Source organism: Eubalaena glacialis, chromosome 13, assembly GCF_028564815.1.
Source record: "Eubalaena glacialis isolate mEubGla1 chromosome 13, mEubGla1.1.hap2.+ XY, whole genome shotgun sequence".
Taxonomy (NCBI): Eukaryota; Metazoa; Chordata; class Mammalia; order Artiodactyla; family Balaenidae; genus Eubalaena; species Eubalaena glacialis.
In genome coordinates this window covers 58,613,015-58,635,717 of record NC_083728.1, presented here as the reverse complement: position 1 = coordinate 58,635,717, position 22,703 = coordinate 58,613,015, and the positions used below count along the sequence as shown (strand labels likewise).

The 22,703-nt window shown below is 42.1% G+C and overlaps 1 protein-coding gene across 3 annotated transcripts in view; it reads right to left on the bottom strand.

Moving 5' to 3' along the window:
* Nucleotides 1–762: 762 nt before the first annotated feature.
* Nucleotides 763–22,703, bottom strand: part of CLUAP1 (clusterin associated protein 1) — a 41,482-nt gene continuing 19,541 nt past the window's right edge. For 2 of the 3 annotated variants that reach the window (XM_061208319.1, XM_061208321.1), the window contains 6 exons: nucleotides 20,421–20,562; nucleotides 18,286–18,358; nucleotides 17,339–17,416; nucleotides 7,636–7,743; nucleotides 5,125–5,180; nucleotides 763–1,810 (listed from right to left, as the gene is read on the bottom strand). In XM_061208319.1, the coding sequence (XP_061064302.1) occupies nucleotides 1,664–1,810; nucleotides 5,125–5,180; nucleotides 7,636–7,743; nucleotides 17,339–17,416; nucleotides 18,286–18,358; nucleotides 20,421–20,562 (604 nt within the window). In that variant the 3' untranslated portion in view covers nucleotides 763–1,663. The remainder of the gene's footprint in view (nucleotides 1,811–5,124; nucleotides 5,181–7,635; nucleotides 7,744–17,338; nucleotides 17,417–18,285; nucleotides 18,359–20,420; nucleotides 20,563–22,703) is intronic. The other variant, XM_061208320.1, reaches the window with a different exon arrangement.

The window sequence follows — 22,703 nt, the reverse complement described above, 5'->3', positions numbered from 1 at the left end:
CGTGAGCCACAACTACTGAGCCTGCACGTCTGGAGCCTGTGCTCTGCAACAAGAGAGGCCGCGATAGTGAGAGGCCCGCGCACCGCGATGAAGAGTGGCCCCCACTTGCCACAACTAGAGAAAGCCCTCGCACAGAAACGAAGACCCAACACAGCCATAAATAAATAAATAAACAAATACATCGTAAAAAAAAAAAAAAAAAAAAAAGAAGCAGGTGAGACAATGACTAGCCGCTGCAGCTCTTGCCTCTACCTGTGGACGTGTTATCTGTGGTTTGGGTTGGGCTCCCCTGTTAATGCCCATTAGAAGAAAGCATCACATTAGGGAAACAGAAATACAGTTTTTGTTTTTTAAAATAAAAGTCAGGTCAGACTCAGGTAAACCAAAGCTATGTCATCCAAGGAGATTCAATGACTCTCTTGTGCCTTAAAAGCCACGGCATCTGAGGAGGTAATGTGGCTCTCGATACACCTCTTCCCTGTTAGCTTATCGTTTCAAAGATGGCACATCTCAAATTACTGGTGAATTAACTGAATGCTGAATGTTTTTTTTTAAAATGGGGGTAATCTCTTATGTAAAATTGAGGGAAAGACAGAGAAAAAAGCAAAGATAGAAATAACTGTCACATAGTCTCCTGAAATTCACATGTAATATAATAACCCCTGAACTCTTCTTAAATAAGTATTTATATGTTATGGTACAAATAAATAATTATACTTTCAAATAAAACAATAATATAAAAATATGGTATTAAATAAATTTATTAAGAGAGAACTTCACAAGTCTTCTGACTTTATAACTGAAAATAAATGAAAACTCCTCTGTGCTTTCCATATTAACAAGACAAAACCAAACTCCACCTATCTGTCACTTCTCCTTTCACAGAAGGGAAATTCTTCTAGTGCTATTCTATCAAATTCAATTCCGGTTTATTTTTTTAGGTCAGAAACATGAATCCGTACCAAAACTTTTTCCTTAATTTGCTCCTTCCTAAGGAGGAATGTCAGCCTTCTGAGAGAAAATGGAGTATGTATGATCTGGAGCACCTCTCTGTTGCCTGATTTTCAAGGAAAGCTAGTTTTCATCAGAGTTAGCTGACTTTCTTTCAGAAAATTTTAGTTAGTAAAATACATTTAAAGCTTGGTATTGTGAGCATGCAGAAGAAAGAAAATAAAGGCTAGACTCAAAAGCTGATCTAAAATAAACATTCTGAACTGTATGTGATGAATAGTCAGACACTCCCCCACAACTCCTGAAATGAGTCCTATGCCCAGTTCTAGCCCCAGGTCTGGACTCGATGGTCCTGCTGACTTTTAGAGGAAAAGTGTGACAAAAATAACAGGCAAGACTTACACAGCGTTGGCTGTTATTTCTCAAGTTTTTGTCCTGTGGATGTGAATCACTAAGAACACATGCATTTCCCAAGTTTTAGGAGATAGATAAGGGAAAAAAAATCATCTTTGGGGTTTGCTCCGGTTCTTGTTTAAGCTTTGGAGTGTGTAGAGTAACACACAGAAGGCTAAAGCGGAAACACGTTTTGCTTCATTAACAATGAGTCCTGCTGGCTTATCCAACAAAATGCCTATTTCCTTCTGACCCTTTAATTTCCCCTTTACCTACAAATCTGAGGGTTTTAATCTGCCTGGGTCCCTTGGCAAGAAGGTCAGAAGTCATTGTCACTCTCATCCAGGGGCTCAGGTTTCCGGACTCTTTGACTGGGCTTAGCTGGTGAGAGAGCAATGCTCTCGTCCTCCAAATCGTCGTCGTCTTCATCATCCTCCATGTCAATCTCACTGTCCTCTGAGTCTTCCTACAGGAAAAGACAGCAAATACAGCTGAGGGTCCCGTCCTGCTACTGACATCATGTCAGCAGAGACCCTACCTTGCTTTTTTACTAGTAGCTCAATAACCAGCAACACCCACATGAAGGAAGAGCTTGCCAGAGCAGCAGTCAGGCCGTGGGGGCATAAGAACGGGGCCAGTGTCTATATATTGCTGGCTGAAATACATATATAAATGTGTCTTCCAACCAGTAACCCTCAAACACCAACGGGCAAGCCAAGGCTGGAGCTGCAAGGTGGCTTTCCCGCCGCCGTCTCAGGAGCACCACTGGATGTGCACGGAGGCTCACTGGAGGCCCAGAGACCCACCAGTGGACAGCAAGAAGGGCAGGGGCTTGGTGGGGGTTGCTTATTTGGGCTTCTGGATGGAAAGCCACTCAGGAAATGGGTGTAAGGAGCAAAATAAAAGACATTCTCTCTTTCATCATCTAGATCAGGGTGACCAACTCAACCAGCTTTTTCATACTGCAAGTCCTGTATCCCCAGTAAACCAGGATGGTCGGTCACTCTATATAGACCATTCCCACCAGCACACATACATGCTGCAATCTCCTTCTTCTTAAAAACACAAAATAAAAAACCCTAAAATGTAACCCCACCTTCCTCTGCAGCTACTCTGCCCTGTTCTCCTGTGGCCTCACAGCAAACCCCCTGAACGAGCTTGCACTCACGCTATCCCTGCCGGCTCCCCTCTCGCTGCCCTCTAAGCACCACTAGCCAGGCTCTCACCCCCCCGACAAGTCCCCCAAGACTGAAACATTCAATGGACTCAGATCCTATGGGTAATTCTCCATGCTCCTGTTTGACCCATGGCTGCATCTGACACAGGACTGCTCCTCCTCCCCCGGAACCCCCTTCCTGTGCTCCAGGCCCCCTCCTCTCAGGTGCTCGCCCCACTTCACTTCCTCGTCTTCTCGGTAGAGCTTGCCTGACCTGCTTCCTCGCCCTGACCTCTGCAATACAGGGTCGGCCTTGGGCCTCCTCTCTTCCCTTTCTATTCTCTCTCCCCGAGCAATCACATCTATCCTCATGGTGGTCTTTGGGTGGCTCCCCCAAATTCAATCTCCAGCTCAGACCTGACCCTTGAAGTCCTCAACACCAGCATGTGGACATCTAGCAGGCAGCTCACACTGAGAATGTCCAAAACCAGACTCTTGATCTGCTCTCAAGTCCCTTCCTCAGGTCTGCCCCCCTCAGGAAATGAAAACTATGCTTTCAGCCAATTAAGCCACAACCAGGGCATTTCTCTCTTTCTCTAACACCTCATGTCCAATTAACAAAACCTAATGGTTCTCACCTTAGAAACATCCAGAATCTGACCACTTCTCACCAGTCTGCTGCTACCGCCACCCTCGCTTCTGAACTAGACCCCTGCAAATGCCCCCCACCTGGTTCCTCTGAGACTCAGGTCAGCTGTCCTGGGTATCCAGCACCTCCCCGCTGCACTCAGAGAGCGCAAGCCCTCATCACATCCTGCAAAGCTGTGCGTGGCCCCTGCTGCCTCTCCTGCTGCTCCTGCCCCAGTTCACTCACTCCCAGTCATGCTGCCGCCTCCGGCCCTCGAATTCAGGAACCACGTTTCCTAGGCCTCACTGCCCCACCGCAGCATCACCTTCCTCCTACCACTCAGCCCCCTGCCCAATGTCACCTAATCAGAGACCTTCCCCGACCAATCAGAAGACATCGACCTCCTCCCTCATCCCTGTCACTCTGTCCCCTGAACCTGCTTTATTTTTCTTACCACCATGACCCCTGATATATCTGCTTGATGACCGTTGGAATGTAAGCCTCAAGAAGGCAGAGGCTTTGTTCTGTTCACTGCTGTATTCCCCAAACCCCTAACGGTGCCTGGTATGTAACAGGCACTCAACAAGGACCTGGCAAGTGAATGAGTGAACAGGTGAAGGACAAGCCCCTATGCTCAGGGGGATGTGTGGAAACAGCCTCCTTGAGATAAATAAGTGGCAACAGGCACAGAGGAGATTTTAAGCTACAAATAAGGCATTTACTCAGGAAAGTAGAAAGCTATACAAATGATCAAGCAAATCATAAGAAAAGAGGCCAGTGTCATGAGTTTCCCCACCAGACTTTCCCTAATTCTGTCTCAGATGGGTAAGATGGATGGATAGAAGCTATTTAGCCATCCATCCCCTACTTTGTTAAAAAAATTTTTGAGGTAGTCTCTCTGCTTCTCTATAGACTGTCTTCTATGAATTCAAGGCCCTATCTTCTCTGTGCATCTTGCCCAGCAAATCTGAGTGACCTCTCCCCTCCCGTGAATTTCTCTAAAAGTATTCACCATCGGTACCTAATAAACGGAACTGTTGTACAAGAATATCAGCCCACGCTATGTGCATGCACTAGTGCCGTGCTCCAGACACGCATGGCATTCAGCCTGATGGGAGGTCTGTGATCTCCATCAGTCCGGTCACCTTTGCCTCTTGGGCCTCACAGCCCTGCCAGGGACTCAACAAAGAAGGCACGCCCAGAGCGATGGACGGTGCGGCCCCAATAACCGGACCCCAGCAAGGATGCCTTGGTTCCCCATTCCATTGGTTTCCCAGTCAGTTATCCACTCAACAGTGCTCAAGGCATCAGCAACCTGATGTCACACTCCGGGCCCTGGTCTCGAGAGAGCCTGCCTTTCAGGTTCCCTCCCCAGAATGGAGCTGAAGAAAAGCCTGGACTTGACCCCAGCCCTCAGCAGAATCCCTTCTCTTCTAGGTTACAGTTCAGGGGCCTAATAGCCTTCCTTGTCTCTTGGCTCAGTGTTCACCCCGCCTCCTCATTAGCACAGGAACCTCTAGGTAACTTCACCACTCACTGTGGAACCCATCTGAGTGGCTTCTTGCCCCAGACACAAGGCATCACTCTTGGGGAAGGCTCTCTGCTGACCCTAAGTCGCTCACACACACACAAATGGAGGTGAAAAAGAAAACCAACCTGTTTCTTGGAGCTGGAAGTCTTGCATTTACCTAAGAGAGCTGGTGCTGCTTCCATCTTTGGAAAGCGAGAATGGAAAGAACAATGAGAAGAAGAAAAAAAAAAGTAGGGCAAGCACGTTCATTTGAAAAGAAAAGAAATGAGCCAACAACTAGCAAAGAAGAGAGTCTAGCTCCTTGGGAGGTCGAACTCCGCCACAAACCCAGCAAAGGGCCGGGCTGAGAAGCAGCACCTCGCGCTAAACTGGTCAGATACACTTAGCTTCTCGGCCAAACTAGCCTACAAGGCTGGCCCAAGATGGCCAAGACCAGGACAGCTCAGGGAGCTGGTCGGGACTCACCTCGTTGTCCGAGTCTCCACCTTGCATTGTGCCCACGACGCGTTTGCTGGGTCGTCCTGAGGAGAACAAAAGCATGAAGAGAGTATGAAAACCTTGTAGGATACAGGACAGGAAATGGCCTTCAAGATTTGCTTTCCTTTAGAAAACTGGGAAAAAGAAGAATCACATTAAAAAACTGACTTAAGTAGGTACTTCCCTGGTGGTCCAGTGGTTAAGACTCCGCGCTCCCAATGCAGGGGGCCTGGGTTCGATCCCTGGTCAGGGAACTAGATCCCACATGCATGCCAAAACTAAAGATCCTCCATGCCACAGATAAAGATCCCACACGAGGCAACGATGATCCCACGTGCTTCAACTAAGACCCGGCACAGCCAAATACATAAAATAAGTAAATAAATACCTCTAAAAAAATAAAAATAAAAAACTGACTTAAGTAGCATCCAGCTAATCAGAACTATGATAGTAATAGATTTTCTGCATTTCCACTTTGAAAAAGAGGAAAAGGGCATTAAAATATAAGCACAAATCATAAATCAGAAAAATAAATATGCATCCTGTAAATATTTTAGGGAAAAATCACTGAATCCCATTTTAGTATACATGCAATAGAAGAGACGTGCTCTCTGTTGAAAAAAGAAATATATTCTCCTTTTATGGGCCAATGTCACTTGTACTTGGATCTATGTCTGAGCTCCAAAAAGTAAAAAAATTTAAGTATCACATTAATTTATCCTTCAAAACACCATCATTATCTAAGTGATTCTCCCCTCCTCCTCTGGAAGCCAATGTTGTCTAGATGTGACTTCCGCAAAAACCCAAGAGCCATCCTTGCTGGGTGAAGGCAGAGAGCTGCACGTACCCGAAGGCTGAAAAATGGCCACCGGTGATGCCAGGGCCAGGCCTCAGAAGAAAGGCAGCGAAGGCAGCTCAGAGGAGCTCACGCAGGGCAGGCCTGGAGATGGCCATCAAAAGCTGTTTATGGACACGCTCCCTTGGTCAGATAAAATGCAACTCTTGTGTTGTTTGAAGAACTTATAGTTTTTGGAAACGAACCCTGTTTCCTGATTTTACTTCTGCAGGCTGAGTGGTCAGCAGGAGAATTTAGGAAACCAGTGCCCTTACTATGTTCTACTGAGCCAATTCCATACCTTTTTAGAGCCTTGGCCCCCATCTGCAGAATGGGAGTCATAACCTCTAACCTCTATTTATATCATGAAGCTCTTAAAAAATAAAAGGAAGAGAAAGGAATCAGAGCATCTAATTATCCTATAAAAAAATGAAATGTAATAAATAAAAATAGCTGAGCCTATAAGAGAAAGCAGTTAATATAGAAGTTAATATAAAACAATAAAGATGATTTACCACTTAGGAGTATTATATACATAAAAATGCAATTTTGTTCCAAAAATTAACAGGTAGTAGAAATGCTTTATAGGCAAATATAGGGCAATTTAGTTTAGTATCTATCAAAATAACAATTTATATAACCTTTGACCTAAGAATTCCATTTTTAATGATGCAACCTAAAGAAACACTTGCACATGTGCGGAAAGATGTACATACAAAGGAAAGAGTGGAAATACTTAAATATCTATCAATATGGAATGCCCAAATAAATTATGGGTACAGCCATAGGATGGAACACTATGCAGCTGTCAGAAAGAATAAAGCAGATTTGTATTTTACTGACATGGAAAAGGTTCCAGTATATTTAATAATAATTTTAAAAAGCAAGTACAGAACCACACACAATCTGGTCCCATTTAGGTTAAAAAAATGTTTCAGGTGATCTTTGTGTCCACATCTGAGTGTGTGTGTGTGTGCGCGCTCACGAGCACACACGTGTATATGTGTGGAAAGGTAATTTGGAAGGACACACCCCAAGCCACTGGCCATGACCCCTGTAGGTGAGGGAGTGGGACATGAGGAAGACCCCAGGGGAGCACCCACATTTGCTCCACATATGTTATTGCTTGAATCTTTTGCAGTAAGAAGGTAGAAACTAGAAGAATTTTTTTTTTTTTGGCCACACCCCACAGCATGGGGGATCTTAGGTCCTTGGTCAGGGATCAAACCTGTGCCCCCTGCAGTGGGAGCACAGAGTCCTAACTACTGGACCGCCAGGGAATTCCCAGAAGAACTTTTTTTTAACAGCAGAGATGCTCATGTAAGTCCCTTATCTGTGCATTAATTCTCTGACCATAAGGGATGTAACTGCACTGAGAGCAGTTTGGACCCAAAAAAGGCAGAATTCAGCTGATCAGCAGAGGCAGTGTGTTATGTGGCCTCCGTGAGAAGTACCAAACCATAAATAAGACTGGTTATTCTTGGGGCCAAAGGTAAGAGTATTAGCAGCAAAGATGACCACTGACCAGTTTAAGGGCCAAATCCTGATAAACAACAGGGCAGTGTGCTTACGAGCCTTGAAACCAAGCAGCCCTGACCCAATCCCGGCCGCCATTTCCTGCGACAGGGCGTGGGGCGGAGGGCAAGCAAGAGCCACTGTGGTACCTTGCAAGAGCGCCTCCATGGCTGTCCGTGGCTTGGACAGCCGTCTCTCTTCTAGTTCACTGTCGGATTCATCGTCCTCCTGGATGTCAATGTCGGAGTCATCATTACCTGGCAGCAACACAAGTAGGCAAAACAAAAGGGCAGCTCTGTCATTGCCTCTAAAACAGCTTCTGTCCAGTAAGGCTCTTGTCAAAAGCCATCTGTGCTTCTAAGCCTTTCTTTTGATGCATTTGATTTTACAAGGCTCTTGGGAGTTGCCTGTAGATACTTAGTGAAGAGTTAATGCAAAAAACGATAGGCTAGTTTTTTTATAAACAATTTTCCAAAGCAAGAAAAAAGTGGGTCAGTTATATCAGTTAGAAACATTATTCCAGTACGTAAAACTAAAAAACTGACTAGCCAGCTGTCAAGGTAGCTGGGAGTTCTTCGTTAGTTGGGGGGAAAAAAACACTCTCTGTTCAGTCTTAGGCCATGTTACCAGAACTCAAGCTCCTTGAGGATAACACGAGGGAAGTGGAGCCCACTGAAATGGTCAGCAACTGCACCAAAACAAGCCTGGAGGCAAGAGGGAGATGGGCCAGGAAGGGCCTGATTGGGCTGCCTGGGAAAGATGGCTACCTGGTGACTGGCAACGAAAATTGGTGCTCGTGATATTCCTTACTGGAGAAAATTCATTATAAAGGTAAAGAAAGGTCATTCTCAATGCAACGGCCTTTTACATTAATTTCTTAAATACTCCTCTGGAGTCTTGTGCAGGTTGAACATTTCCTAATGTAAACCTACAGAAGGAGAGTTTCCACAGTGGGGAGAAAAAACTTTCACTGCCCAGCCCAACTGCTCTGTGCCCAGAGAGTGACAGGGGTTTTAGAAGGAAGGAACTGGAAGAATGCAGTTGCTGTTCTGATCACTGACTCTTAAGACAGTTTGGAAGTAGAGTAATTGTTCATCTACAAAAATGCTTTGCTTAACCCCTGCTGTAAGAGAGTAATGAAATGACAGCTGCATCTAGCTGGGCACTGAGGGAAAGTTTCCTGCTTCCTTTAGCCCTGGAGAGAAGAGCTGTACTCTACAGCATGAAGGGGCAAAGCTGGGAGCTGGAGAAAGTGTCAATAAGGGCATCCTGCAAGGACTTCAGTACAATCGATCCGACAACTACCACCTTATAAAAGCTGTTACAGAGAATGTGATTAGACAGTAACTAGATATTAACACAAATTAATGACCACAAAGTGAAATCACTCTTCAGATTAGTTCACTTTTTACTTCCTCCAGGAAAATTATGACATTAAATCCTCACCCCATGCAATATAAAGCAAATGATATCATGAATTTTAAACCAACATTAATACAGGTACCTTGGGCTCAGTACGATTTCTTCTGACAAGTCACAGCAATAGACTGAGGACCAAGCACGTAAACTAAAGTTAATACCTGCTGACACTGAAATCACCGAGTTGTCAGTGACACGTTAAAATGAGTATGGCCAACTAGGGTGCCGGGATAATTCAACAGGAAAAGAATAGACTTTCCAAACAATAGTGCTGGGACAAATGGACAGCCACACGCAAAAGAATGAGGTTGGCCCTCTACCTCACACCATATACAAGAATTAACTCAAAATGGGTCAGAGACCTAAATGTAAGAGTTAAAACTATAAAACTCCTAGAAGGAAACAGAGGGGTAAACCTTGGTGACCTTGAATTCAGCAGTTTCTTAAATATGACACTAAAAGCACAAGCAACAAAGAAAAAAATTGGTAAATTGTACTTCATTAAAACTTTGTACAGCAAAGGACAGCATCAAGAAAGTGAAAAGACAGTCCAGAGAATGACAGAAAATATCTGCAAATCAGAAATCACCTAAGGGTCTAGTATATATAACTCAACAATAAAAGGAAAACCCAATTGAAAAATCTGCAAAGGGCTTGAATGGATCTCTCCAAAGAAGATACACAGACAGCCAATAAGCAGATGAAAAGATGCTCCATTTCACTGGCTATCAGAGAAATTCAAATCAAAACCACAATGAAATATACTTCATACACACTTAAACTGTAGACAGTTCCTTTGTAAGTTTCTCCTTTTAGATCAACACTGTCCAATAGAAATACGCCAGCCCCAGATGCAATTTAAAATTTTCTAGTAACTACATTAAAGCAAAAAGAAACAGGTGAATTAATTTTACTAATGTTTTATTTAACCCAATATATCTAAAATGTCATTTTAATAAGTAACCAATAGGAGACTGGTTCAAGATGGCAGAGTAGAAGGATGTGCTCTCACTCCCTCCTGCAAGAGCACCGGAATCACAATTAACTGCTGAACAATCATCGACAGGAAGGCAGTGGAACTCACCAAAAAAGATACCCCACATCCAAAGACAAAGGAGAAGCCACAGTGAGATGGTAGGAGGGACGCAATCAAAATAAAATCAAATCCCATAACTGCTGGGTGGCTGACTCACAAACTGGAGAACACGGATACCACAGAAGTCCACCCAATGGAGTGAAGGTTCTGAGCCCCACGTCAGGCTTCCCAACCTGTGGATACAGCAACGGGAGGAGGAATTCCCAGAGAATCAGACTTTGAAGGCAAGTGGGATTTGATTGCAGGACTTCAACAGGACTGGGGGAAACAGAGACTCCACTCTTGGAGGGCACACACAAAGTAGTGGGCACATCGGGACCCAGGGGAAGGAGCAGTGACCCCATAGGAGACTGAACCAGACCTACCTGCTAGTGTTGGAGGGTCTCCTGCAGAGGTGGGGGGTGGCTGTCTCTCCGTGAGGACAAGGACACTGGCAGCAGAAGTTCGGGGAAGTACTCCTTGGTGTGAGCCCTCACAGAGTCCACCATTACCTGACCAAAGAGCCCAGGTAGGCTCCAGGGTTGGGGCGCCTCAGGCCAAACAACCAACAGGGAGGGAACCCAGCCCCACCCATCAGCAGACAAGCGAATGAAGTTTTACTGAGCTCTGCCCACCAGAGCAACACCCAGCTCTACCCACCACCAGTCCCTCCCATCAGGAAACTTGCACAAGCCTCTTAGATAGCCTCATCCACCAGAGGGCAGAGACAGCAGAAGCAAGAAGAACTACAATCCTGCAGCCTGTGGAACAAAAACCACATTCACAGAAAGATAGACAAGATGAAAAGGCAGAGGGCTATGTACCAGATGAAGGAACAAGACAAAACTCCAAAAAACAACTAAATGAAGTGGAGATAGGCAACCTTCCAGAAAAAGAATTCAGAATAATGACAGCATGATCCAGGACCTTGGAAACAGAATGGAGGCAAAGACTGAGAAGATGCAAGAAATGCTGAACAAAGACCTAGAAGAATTAAAGAACAAACAAATGGAAATGAAGAATACAATAACTGAAATGAAAACTACACTAGAAGGAATCAATAGCAGGATAACTGAGGCAGAAGAACGGATAAGTGACCTGAAGACAGAATGGTGGAATTCACTGCTGTGGAACAGAATAAAGAAAAAAGAATGAAAAGAAATGAAGACAGCCTAAGAGACCTCTGGGACAACATTAAACGCAACAACATTCGCATTATAGGGGTCCCAGAAGAAGAAGAGAGAGAGAAAGGACCAGAGAAAATATTAGAAGAGATTATAGTCAAAAACTTCCCTAACATGGGAAAGGAAATAGCCACCCAAGTCCAGGAAGCGCAGCGAGTCCCATACAGGATAAACCCAAGGAGAAACACGCTGAGACACATAGTAATCAAATTGACAAAAATAAAAGACAAAGAAAAATTATTGAAAGCAGCAAGGGAAAAATGACAAATAACATACAAGGGAACTCCCATAAGGTAAACAGCTGATTTCTCAGCAGAAACTCTACAAGCCAGAAGGGAGTGGCATGATATACTTAAAGTGATGAAAGGGAAGAACCTACAACCAAGATTACTCTACCCGGCAAGGATCTCATTCAGATCCGATGGAGAAATCAAAAGCTTTACAGACAACCAAAAGCTAAGAGAATTCAGCACCACCAAACCAGCTCTACAACGAATGATAAAGAAACTTCTCTAAGTGGGAAACAAAGAGAAGAAAAGGACCTACAAAAACAAACCCAAAGCAATTAAGAAAATGGTCATAGGAACATACATATCAATAATTACCTTAAACGTGAATGGATTAAATGCTCCAACCAAAAGACACAGGCTCGCTGAATGGATACAAAAACAAAACCCCATATACATGTTGTCTACAAGAGACCCACTTCAGACCTAGGGACACATACAGACTGAAAGTGAGGGGATGGAAAAAGATATTCCATGCAAATGGAAATCAAAAGAAAGCTGGAATAGCAATACTCATATCAGGTAAAATAAACTTTAAAATAAAGAATGTTACAAGAGACAAGGAAGGACACTATGTAATGATCAAGTGATCAATCCAAGAAAAAGATATAACAATTATAAATATATATGCACCCAACATAGGAGCACCTCAATATATAAGGCAACTGCTAACAGCTATAAAAGAGGAAATCGACAGTAACACAATAACAGTGGGGGACTTTAACACCTCACTTACACCAATGGACAGATCATCCAGACAGAAAATTAATAAGGAAACACAAGCTTTAAATGACACAACAGACCAGATAGATTTAACTGATATTTATAGGACATTCCATCCAAAAACAGCAGATTACACTTTCTTCTCAAGGGTGCACGGAATATTCTCCAGGATAGATCACATCTTGGGTCACAAACTAAGCCTTAGTAAATTTAAGAAAACTGAAATCATATCAAGCATCTTTTCTGACCACAGCTCTATGAGATTAGAAATCAATTACAGGGAAAAAAATGTAAAAAACACAAACACATGGAGGCTAAACAATACGTTACTAAATAACCAAGAGATCACTGAAGAAATCAAAGAGGAAATCGAAAAATACCTAGAGACAAATGACAAGGAAAACACAACAATCCAAAACCTACGGTATGCAGCAAAAGCAGTTCTAAGAGGGAAGCTTATAGCAATACAATCCTATCTCAAGAAACAGCAAACATCTCAAATAAACAATCTAACCTTACACCTAAAGGAACAAGAGAAAGAAGAACAAACAAAACCCAAAGTTAGTAGAAGGAAAGAAATCATAAAGATCATAGCAGAAATAAATGAAATAGAGACAAAGAAAACAATAGCAAAGATCAATAAAACTAAAAGCTGGTTCTTTGAGAAGATAAACAAAATTGATAAACCATTAGCCAGACCCATCAAGAAAAAGAGGACTCAAATCAATAAAATTAGAATGAAAAAGGAGAAGTTACAACAGACACCACAGAAATACAAAGCATCCTAAGAGACTACTACAAGCAACTCTATGCCAATAAAATGGACAACCTGGAAGAAATGGACAAATTCTTAGAAAGGTATAACCTTCCAAGACTGAACCAGGAAGAAATAGAAAATATGGACAGACCAATCACAAGTAAGGAAATTGAAACTGTGATTAAAAATCTTCCAACAAACAAAAGCCCTGGACCAGATGGCTTCACAGGTGAATTCTATCAAACATTTAGAGAAGAGCTAACACCCATCCTTCTCAAACTCTTCCAAAAAATTGCAGAGGAAGGAACACTCCCAAACTCATTCTATGAGGCCACCATCACCCTGATACCAAAACCAGACAAAGATACTACAAAAAAAGAAAATTACAGACCAATATCACTCATGAATATAGACGCAAAAATCCTCAACAAAATACTAGCAAGCAGAATCCAAGAACACATTGAAAGGATCATACACCGTGGTCAAGTGGGATTTATCCCAGGGATGCAAGGATTCTTCAATATACGCAAATCAATCATGTGATACACCATACTAACAAACTGAAGAAGAAAAACCATATGATCATCTCAATAGATGCGGAAAAAGCTTTTGATAAAATTCAACACCCATTTATTATAAAAACTCTCAAGAAAGTGGGCATAGAGGGAACCTACCTCAACATAATAAAGGCCATATATGACAAACCCACAGCAAACATCATTCTCAATGGTGAAAAACTGAAAGCATTTCCTCTAAGATCAGGAACAAGACAAGGATGTCCACTCTCACCACTATTATTCAACATAGTTTTGGAAGTCCTAGCCAAGGCAATCAGAGAAGAAAAAGAAATAAAAGGAATACAAATTGGAAAAGAGGAAGTAAAACTGTCACTGTTTGCAGATGACATGATACTATACTATACATAGAGAATCCTAAAGATGCCACCAGAAAACTACTAGAGCTAATCAATGAATTTGGTAAAGTTGCAGGATACAAAATTAATGCACAGAAATCTCTTGCATTCCTATACACTAATGATGAAAAATCTGAAAGAGAAATTAAGGAAACACTCCCATTTACCCCTGCAACAAAAAGAATAAAATACCTAGGAATAAACCTACCTAGGGAGACAAAAGACCTGTATGCAGAAAACTGTAAGACACTGATGAAAGAAATTAAAGATGATACCAACAGATGGAGAGATATACCACGTTCTTGGATTGGAAGAATCAATATTGCGAATATGACTATACTACCCAAAGCAATCTACAGATTCAATGCAATCCCTATCAAATTACCAATGGCATTTTTTACAGAACTAGAACAAAAAATCTTAAAATTTGTATGGAGACACAAAAGACCCCGAATAGCCAAAGCAGTCTTGAGGGAAAAAAACGGAGCTGGAGGAATCAGACTCCCTGACTTCAGACTATACTACAAAGCTACAGTAATCAAGACAATATGGTACTGGCACAAGAACAGAAATACAGATCAATGGAACAGGACAGAAAGCCCAGAGATAAACCCACGCACCTATGGTCAACTAATCTATGACAAAGGAGGCAAGGAAATACAATGGAGAAAAGACAGTCTCTTCAATAAGTGGTGCTGGGAAAACTGGACAGCTACATGTAAAAGAATGAAATTAGAACACTCCCTAACACCATACACAAAAATACACTCAAAAAGGATTAGAGACCTAAATGTATGACCGGAGACTATAAAACTCTTAGAGGAAAACATAGGAAGAACATTCTTTGACATAAATCACAGCAAGATCTTTTTTGATCCACCTCCTAGAGTAATGGAAATAAAAACAAAAATAAACAAATGGGACCTAATGAAACTTAAAAGCTTTTGCATAGCAAAGGAAACCACAAACAAGATGAAAAGACAACCCTCAGAATGGGAGAAAATATTTGCAAACGAATCAACGGACAAAGGATTAATCTCCAAAATATATAAACAGTTCATGCAGCTCAGTATTAACAAAACAAACAACCCAATCCAAAAATGGGCAGAAGACCTAAATAGACACTTCTCCAAAGAAGACATACAGATGGCCAAGAAGCACATGAAAAGCTGCTCAACATCACTAATTATTAGAGAAATGCAAATCAAAACTACAATGAGGTATCACCTCACACCAGTTAGATTGGGCATCATCAGAAAATCTACAAACAACAGATGTTGGAGAGGGTGTGGAGAAAAGGGAACCCTCTTGCACTGTTGGTGGGAATGTAAATTGATACAGCCACTATGGAGAACAGTATGGAGGTTCCTTAAAAAACTAAAAATAGAATTACCATATGACCCAGCAATCCCACTACTGGGCATATACCCAGAGAAAACCATAATTCAAAAGGACACATACACCCCAATGTTCACTGCAGCACTATTTACAATAGCCAGGACATGGAAGCAACCTAAGTGCCCATCGACAGACGAATGGTTAAAGAAGATGTGGTACATATATACAATGGAATATTACTCAGCCATAAAAAGGAACGAAATTGAGTCATTTGTAGAGACGTGGATGGATCTAGAGACAGTCATACAGAGTGAATATATGTGGAACCTAGAAAAGTGGTGCAGATGAACCAGTTTGCAGGGCAGATATTGACACACAGATGTAAAGAACAAACGTATGGACACCAAGGGGGGAACGTGGCGGGTGGGAGGGGTGGTGGTGTGATGAACTGGGATATTGGGATTGACATATGTAAACTCATATGTATAAAATGGATAATAAGAACCTGCTGTATAAAAATAAAATTAAATTTTAAAAAAAAGTAACCAATTTAAAAAAGTATTAATGAGTAATTTTACTCTACTTTTATAGTAAGTCTTCAAAATCTGGTGTATATTCTCCACAAACAGCATATCTCGATTTGGACTAGCCATGTTTCAAGTGCTCCAAGAACACCAGCTCATGGCCAGGTACCGATGGTGCAGTTCTAGACGTGGAGCTCCCTGAGCGCCTTTTCCATCACTGTGCACTGGCACAACACCTGACACACAGTAGGCACGTGGTAAATGTGTGTGACATGCATAAACATCTGCTCTCCACTACACCACAAAAATGGAACCACAGCAAGGTTACTCAGTTGCTTTCTAGAAATTCCTGGGTCATTTTATAAATTCAGAGGATTCTTTAAGTTCCTAATGCTACAGTACTTGAATCCTACCGAGGATACAGTTATAAATTTACCACCAGCAACAAGGTTTAAAAGGATGGTGGGAAGATGAAGAGTCGCCCTTGACTTTTACTACAGGGCATCCGAACAGAGCACTTTGCCTTTTTAATCTTTGGGGCCTATGGCACTCTCCCATCTCTAATTACTCAAACTTTCTCTTCCTCAAACCTCTTACTCCAAATCCCAAAGCCAAATCTGAAATGACTTTACCTCCTGCTTAACAGAGAAGACAGTCTCCATCAAATGTGAGCCCCTCAAGCACACGGCCCACCTTCCAGCTCATCTCATCTGCCTCAGCTCCAGCCCCACGTGTTCATACTTTTCCTCACTCAGCGAAACTCACTGAGTTTCTCACAGAAAGGCTGGGACTTTCCCCATCTGATAGCTCCCTTCTCCCCAGCTCTACTGATTTAGCCTTTGCTTAAACAGCATCTCCTGGTGAGGTCTACCCTGACTCCTCTTTAAAACTGCAATTCTATTACACCTTCCCTATGCCCCTTACCTGCTCCACGTTTTCCCCCATGGCATTTTTCACCTTCCACAAACAGCTTGCTTATTGTTTGTCCCCCAGCATGTCGTTAGCACATCAAATCGTTTAAGGCAAGGATCCCTGTCTGCTGTCCACTGGTATGTCCTTAGCACCCAGAACAGATACTCAATAATGCTTTGCTGGGTTGAATCAGCTGCCTGCAGAGTGGCCTGAACAAGATGCTCTCTTCCAGCTTTTGGATTTTGCTAATTTTTGTCCCGATTCACATCTACGTACTATTAGATTTTTCTGTTCAGAGGAGTCTTTCACAGACGGAGAAAAGTTCAGAAGGTCTTCCTTTATATCTCTCCTCCTTTATATCCCAATACTCTGGGCAATGTTCCCACATGTGCAGAAAAGCAAAGAAAGACAGGGCATCTTAAGAAGCTTAAGATGAATAGAACTGAGAATGGTCCTTTGTAAACATTTTCCTAACTTCTTTGCTCAAAAATTACTAAATTAAGCGCTTTCCTTCATTAAGTGGGTTTAAACTGGAACTTATTTTTCCAAAAAAACTAAATCACACATACTCATGAGAATCTCTGTCCTTCATGAGATCCCAAACCTATGGATCACAAAATTAAAGTCTGAGTTCAGAAGAATAAAGCAAGATCACTGAGAAAGGTCTTAATGTGCTGGTCCAGGGCAGAGCAGGATGCAGCCAACCAACCGGGCTCTTACCTGTGCTGGGCCTCTCGGAAGGGGATAAACTCCATGCAGGCTTATCACTTAGGGCTGCTTCAGGCACTCCTGGCCGACCTGGAACCATAAAGGTGAGGGGCTGCTTTCGCTAGAGAGGCCCTTGGAATTTTCTAAACTTGCCCCTAGAGAATTTCACAGCAGTCCCTACTCTTCTTCCAGAGTTTCCTGACATTCAGGACAGAGAGGCATAGAACAAGTATGACAGGAAAGAGATACAAAGGGAAAAGACAGAGAGAGCGCACACCTGCTGTCCCAGGTACACTTCCCGCAAGCATGAGAGAATAAACCATCACAAGAAAAGAGAAACATGCAAGAGAAGTAACTCTGTGAGACAAAGCCATCAATTCCGCGTGAAGATCACATGCTGCTACTGCTCCCAAGGCTGACTTGACACCTTGGTGAAGTTCATGGATGAAGTGTGCTACCCACTCATGGGGAACATTTCTTCCCAGAATCTAGGTCTCACAAGTAGGTAACCCCCATTTCTCTACAGGTGAGAGCCTAGATGAACGACTTTGGATTACTGGGGGACATATGACAGGTGTGTGTGAAGTGGGGGGACTACCTTCAAGTAAGTACACTTGCACTGCGTCACAATACTTGCTTTCCCTCAGTCTGCCCTAAAATAAGGAACCCTACAAGACCGCTAAGAGCAAATTTTCTTGTATAATTATATGCAACTCAAACTAACTGTATCATTTAAACAGGGGAAAACAGTATCTCAGTTGGCACGAAAACCAAATGTACTTTAAATGCTATGTAATTTAAAACATTCTCTTGAGCTCCTGAGTGAATTAAAATGGTACCTGATATAAAAGTTGTGAGAAAATTGCCTTTTGAAAATAAATAAAATACGTGTGTAAGTTTTCCGAGGCTGAAAACTCTAGTCCAGAGTAAGCACGTCCATTTAAAAAGTGTGGGCTTACTTCTGCTCTTGAGCAGTCGCTTTTCTTCCTCCTTTAGCTTGTTCTGCATCAGACGGAGAGTGTTTTCAGCTTCCTATGGAGCAGGAAAAACAAGATCCAGAAGAAATGACACTTTCTGGACTGTTTTATTATTCTTTACCATGTAAGTACTGCTAAATTTGTGATATAGAAGCAAAAAAGACTAAACTACAGGAAGGGGAAGAGAACTAACGCTGCATGGGAAACTCAACGCCCCTTCTCCGTCATCACTCTGGCAGCCTGATGAAAAGGGGGGGCTCCCAGAAGTGACACCACTGGCCCAAAATGGGCCTCACTGGCCCCCAAACCCAGGCTCCTCCCACTACACCTCACTGCCTCTGAAGAAAACTGACAACACAACAAGATGCCCGTCACGTGTGCCTGTGTGGGATGTGGACACAAGAACAGATGCATCAACTATGGGGTCTCTTGCTCTTAAAATAAAGCACGAATTTTATCATTTTTCTGCCCTGCACAATTCTAACCCTGAAAGGGGCTAAATGGTAGGAGTGATCAGATAGGAAAAGAAAGAAAGAAATACTAGTTTTAATTCCTAGGGTATAAAAAAAAGCTAATACTTGTGGCTAATAAAATGTGGCCCTGATTATTGTCAAAAAAGAGAATGGGAGGGACTTCCTTGTGGTGGTTCAGTGATTAAGACTCCGCACTTCCACTGCAGAGGGCGCGGGTTCCATCCCTGATTGGGGAACTAAGATCCCGCATGCCGTGCGGTGCGGCCGAAAAAAAAAAAGTTAGAAAAAGAGAGAATGGGAGAGGAAATTGGCTTTTTAAAATGTGCTGTTGTTCTAAATGTTAAAAAGGAAGCACTGTTTCATGCATGAGATATTTTGAGGGACCAGGTGTTAGAAGCATGGGGAGTAGCTGTGAGCACAGAAGAAAAAGAGGGTAGGTACTTGCTGAAGGGAGGGTGGGCAGGAAGGCGCCCCTCAGAAGTAACCTGGGCCACCCACTCGCTTCCTGAGGCACGTTCTTTGGTACGTTCTCTGAGCCCAGGGGTGGCCCAGACAATAGTACAAAATGATCAGCTTATTTTCACTGTCTCTTTACTGCTCTTTCCCAGACACCCAATGTTTAAAATGTCCAGAACTCCAGGGTCTTTTCATTGCCCTCAAAACGTGCCTGTCCTAGACCCTCCATTCCTCCATGGCCTGCCTCTGCCTTACAGCAAGAGTGGCAACGGGTTCCTCTTCCAGATAAACACATCCAGATGAAGGTGTCAGTTACAGCCAGCCCTCTTGGCAACAAAGTAGCGTCACCTAATTCAAATGTCCTGGTTTGTAGTAAGGCTAGGATAACCTTTATACCAAAAGCTGTCAAGGACAGCATGAGAAAGGGAGACTGGAGACCAGTTTCACGGCGAACATAGATTCCAAATGCCTATTTTAGGGTTAAGCAGAAATATCCCTAAGGGATAAGGGCAATTCAAAATGATAGCAACTTCGTCCAACTTCCTTTGCTCCGATTCCATATTTATCAACTGACGCTGGGATTTGAAATACTCTTTCCTAAATGGCCTTACACATTGGGATGAAAGGAACCTGAAAGACAGCCGGTCAGTTTCTAGGTCATACATATTTTGCACAATAATCAATAAGCTACAATTCTTCTTCATAAAGCAGTTTCTGAAAAGCTACTCTGGGTGATTCAATAAACCAGGGCTTGAAAATCTTTAAGTGAACTGACCAAGCAAGATCTGTACCCAAGACATGTTACATAATTTGTGGGACTCAGTGCAAAATAAAATGCAGTTAAAAATTACTAAGAATTTCAAGACGGTGACAGCAGAGGATTAAAGCAAGCCCAGGCCCTTCTAAGCTTGCAGCTGTATCCAACTGCACAGGTCATGTCCCAGCCCTGTCTGTAGTCCTAACTGACCAAACTCTGGTGACAACCTACTACCAAAGATTTGACAACCTTGGAGCCCAGGCAACACAACCAGAAAAACAGAAGAATCACATGAGCAATCCTTAGTCTGATCAGGGAGAAAACACATTCACCTGATATTCTTTTCACAGTGATATTTACAAACTGGCATGTCAACAAGTACAAAGTAACACACGAGAACGAATGGTCATACAGAAGGACTAAGCACTCACCTCAAACCTCTCTTGCTCCATCCTGTGATGATCCTCGAGCTGCTGTTCCAGATAAGCCAGATTTCGAAATTTCTCTAGATAAATGTCATAGTGCTTTTGCAATTCGTCCTCAGTCTTCTCATATTCATCCATAAAGGCTGGCCTAGGAAAACAAAATGAAATAAAAACTGAAAGATTAATCAATATACAAATATACAGTAGTTTGAAATTGGTATTCAGAGCTCCAGATTCCGTCCTGGTTTTCTTTGGAAAGTTTTAATTAGAGAAGGTTCTTCATTCTTGTAACTAAAGCTAATTTCCCCGTTTCTCTTCCCTCCCCACAAAATGAACATACTTTCAATCAAAAATTAAGACATGCTCTTTGTAAAAACTAGAAATAATCCTGAAAGTATTAAGAATAAAATTAAAATTACTCATAATCCCATCACTAGGTATTAGCACTTAATATTTGACATACATCCTTCCAGACTTTTCTATGCATAGATACATACAGAAATGCATTTCTTTTTAACAAACATTAAGTATATTATCTTAAATGAAGCTCTGAGGTCTTTTTTCCTCACTCAATATGGCACATATTACAATACAGAGTTAAAGAATAATCATACATTATACACATCTCTAAAAATCAATAAATTAAATATATGCATTATCTTAGTTGGGCATAATATTCTGTCTGAATGTTCCAAAATTTAATCAGTCCCCTAAAAAGAGAAATATAGGTTGCTACAAATTAAAGCTAAGTTTTAAAACAATATAAAACTTAAAAATAAAACCATAGCATAAAAACCTGTTTCAACTGGTTTGCTGAATTTTTTTCTCTTATTATTGAGCTTAAAGGGAAAACTTTGTTCTTTTAAAAATATAAACAGATAGGGACTTCCTTGGCAGTCCAGTGGTTAAGACTCCGAGCTCCCAATGCAGGGGGGCACGGGTTTGATCCCTGGTCGGGGAACTAAGATCCCGCATGCCACACGGCACAGCCAAAACAATTTTTAAAAAAAAAACATAAACAGACAAACTAGAAAATAATTTATAATCTTTTGGACTAGAGGAAAACACAGAAATTCTTCTATTAAAAATATCTGAGGCTTGTGGAAAACCACATTCACAGAAAGAGAGACAAGATGAAAAGGCAGAGGGCTATGTACCAGATGAAGGAACAAGATAAAACCCCAGAACAACAACTAAATGAAGTGGAGATAGGCAACCTTCCAGAAAAAGAATTCAGAATAATGATAGTGAAGATGATCCAGGACCTCGGAAAAAGAATGGAGGCAAAGATCGAGAAGGTGCAAGAAATGTTTAACAAAGACCTAGAAGAATTAAAGAACAAACAAACAGAGATGAACAATACAATAACTGAAATGAAAACTAAACTAGAAGGAAGCAATAGCAGAATAACTGAGGCAGAAGAACGGATAAGTGACCTGGAAGACAGAATGGTGGAATTCACTGCTGCAGAACAGAATAAAGAAAAAAGAATGAAAAGACATGAAGACAGCCTAAGAGACCTCTGGAACAACATTAAACGCAACAACATTCACATTATAGGGGTCCCAGAAGGAGAAGAGAGAGAGAAAGGACCAGAGAAAATATTAGAAGAGATTATAGTCAAAAACTTCCCTAACATGGGAAAGGAAATAGCCACCCAAGTCCAGGAAGCGCAGCGAGTCCCATACAGGATAAACCCAAGGAGAAACACGCTGAGACACATAGTAATCAAACTGGCAAAAATTAAAGACAAAGAAAAATTATTGAAAGCAGCAAGGGAAAAACGACAAATAACATACAAGGGAACTCCCATAAGGTTAACAGCTGATTTCTCAGCAGAAACTCTACAAGCCAGAAGGGAGTGGCATGATATACTTAAAGTGATGAAAGGGAAGAACCTACAACCAAGATTACTCTACCCAGCAAGGATCTCATTCAGATCCGATGGAGAAATCAAAAGCTTTACAGACAACCAAAAGCTAAGAGAATTCAGCACCACCAAACCAGCTCTACAACGAATGATAAAGAAACTTCTCTAAGTGGGAAACAAAGAGAAGAAAAGGACCTACAAAAACAAACCCAAAGCAATTAAGAAAATGGTCATAGGAACATACATATCAATAATTACCTTAAACGTGAATGGATTAAATGCTCCAACCAAAAGACACAGGCTTGCTGAATGGATACAAAAACGAGACCCATATATATGTTGTCTACAAGAGACCCACTTCAGACCTAGGGACACATACAGACTGAAAGTGAGGGGATGGAACAAGATATTCCATGCAA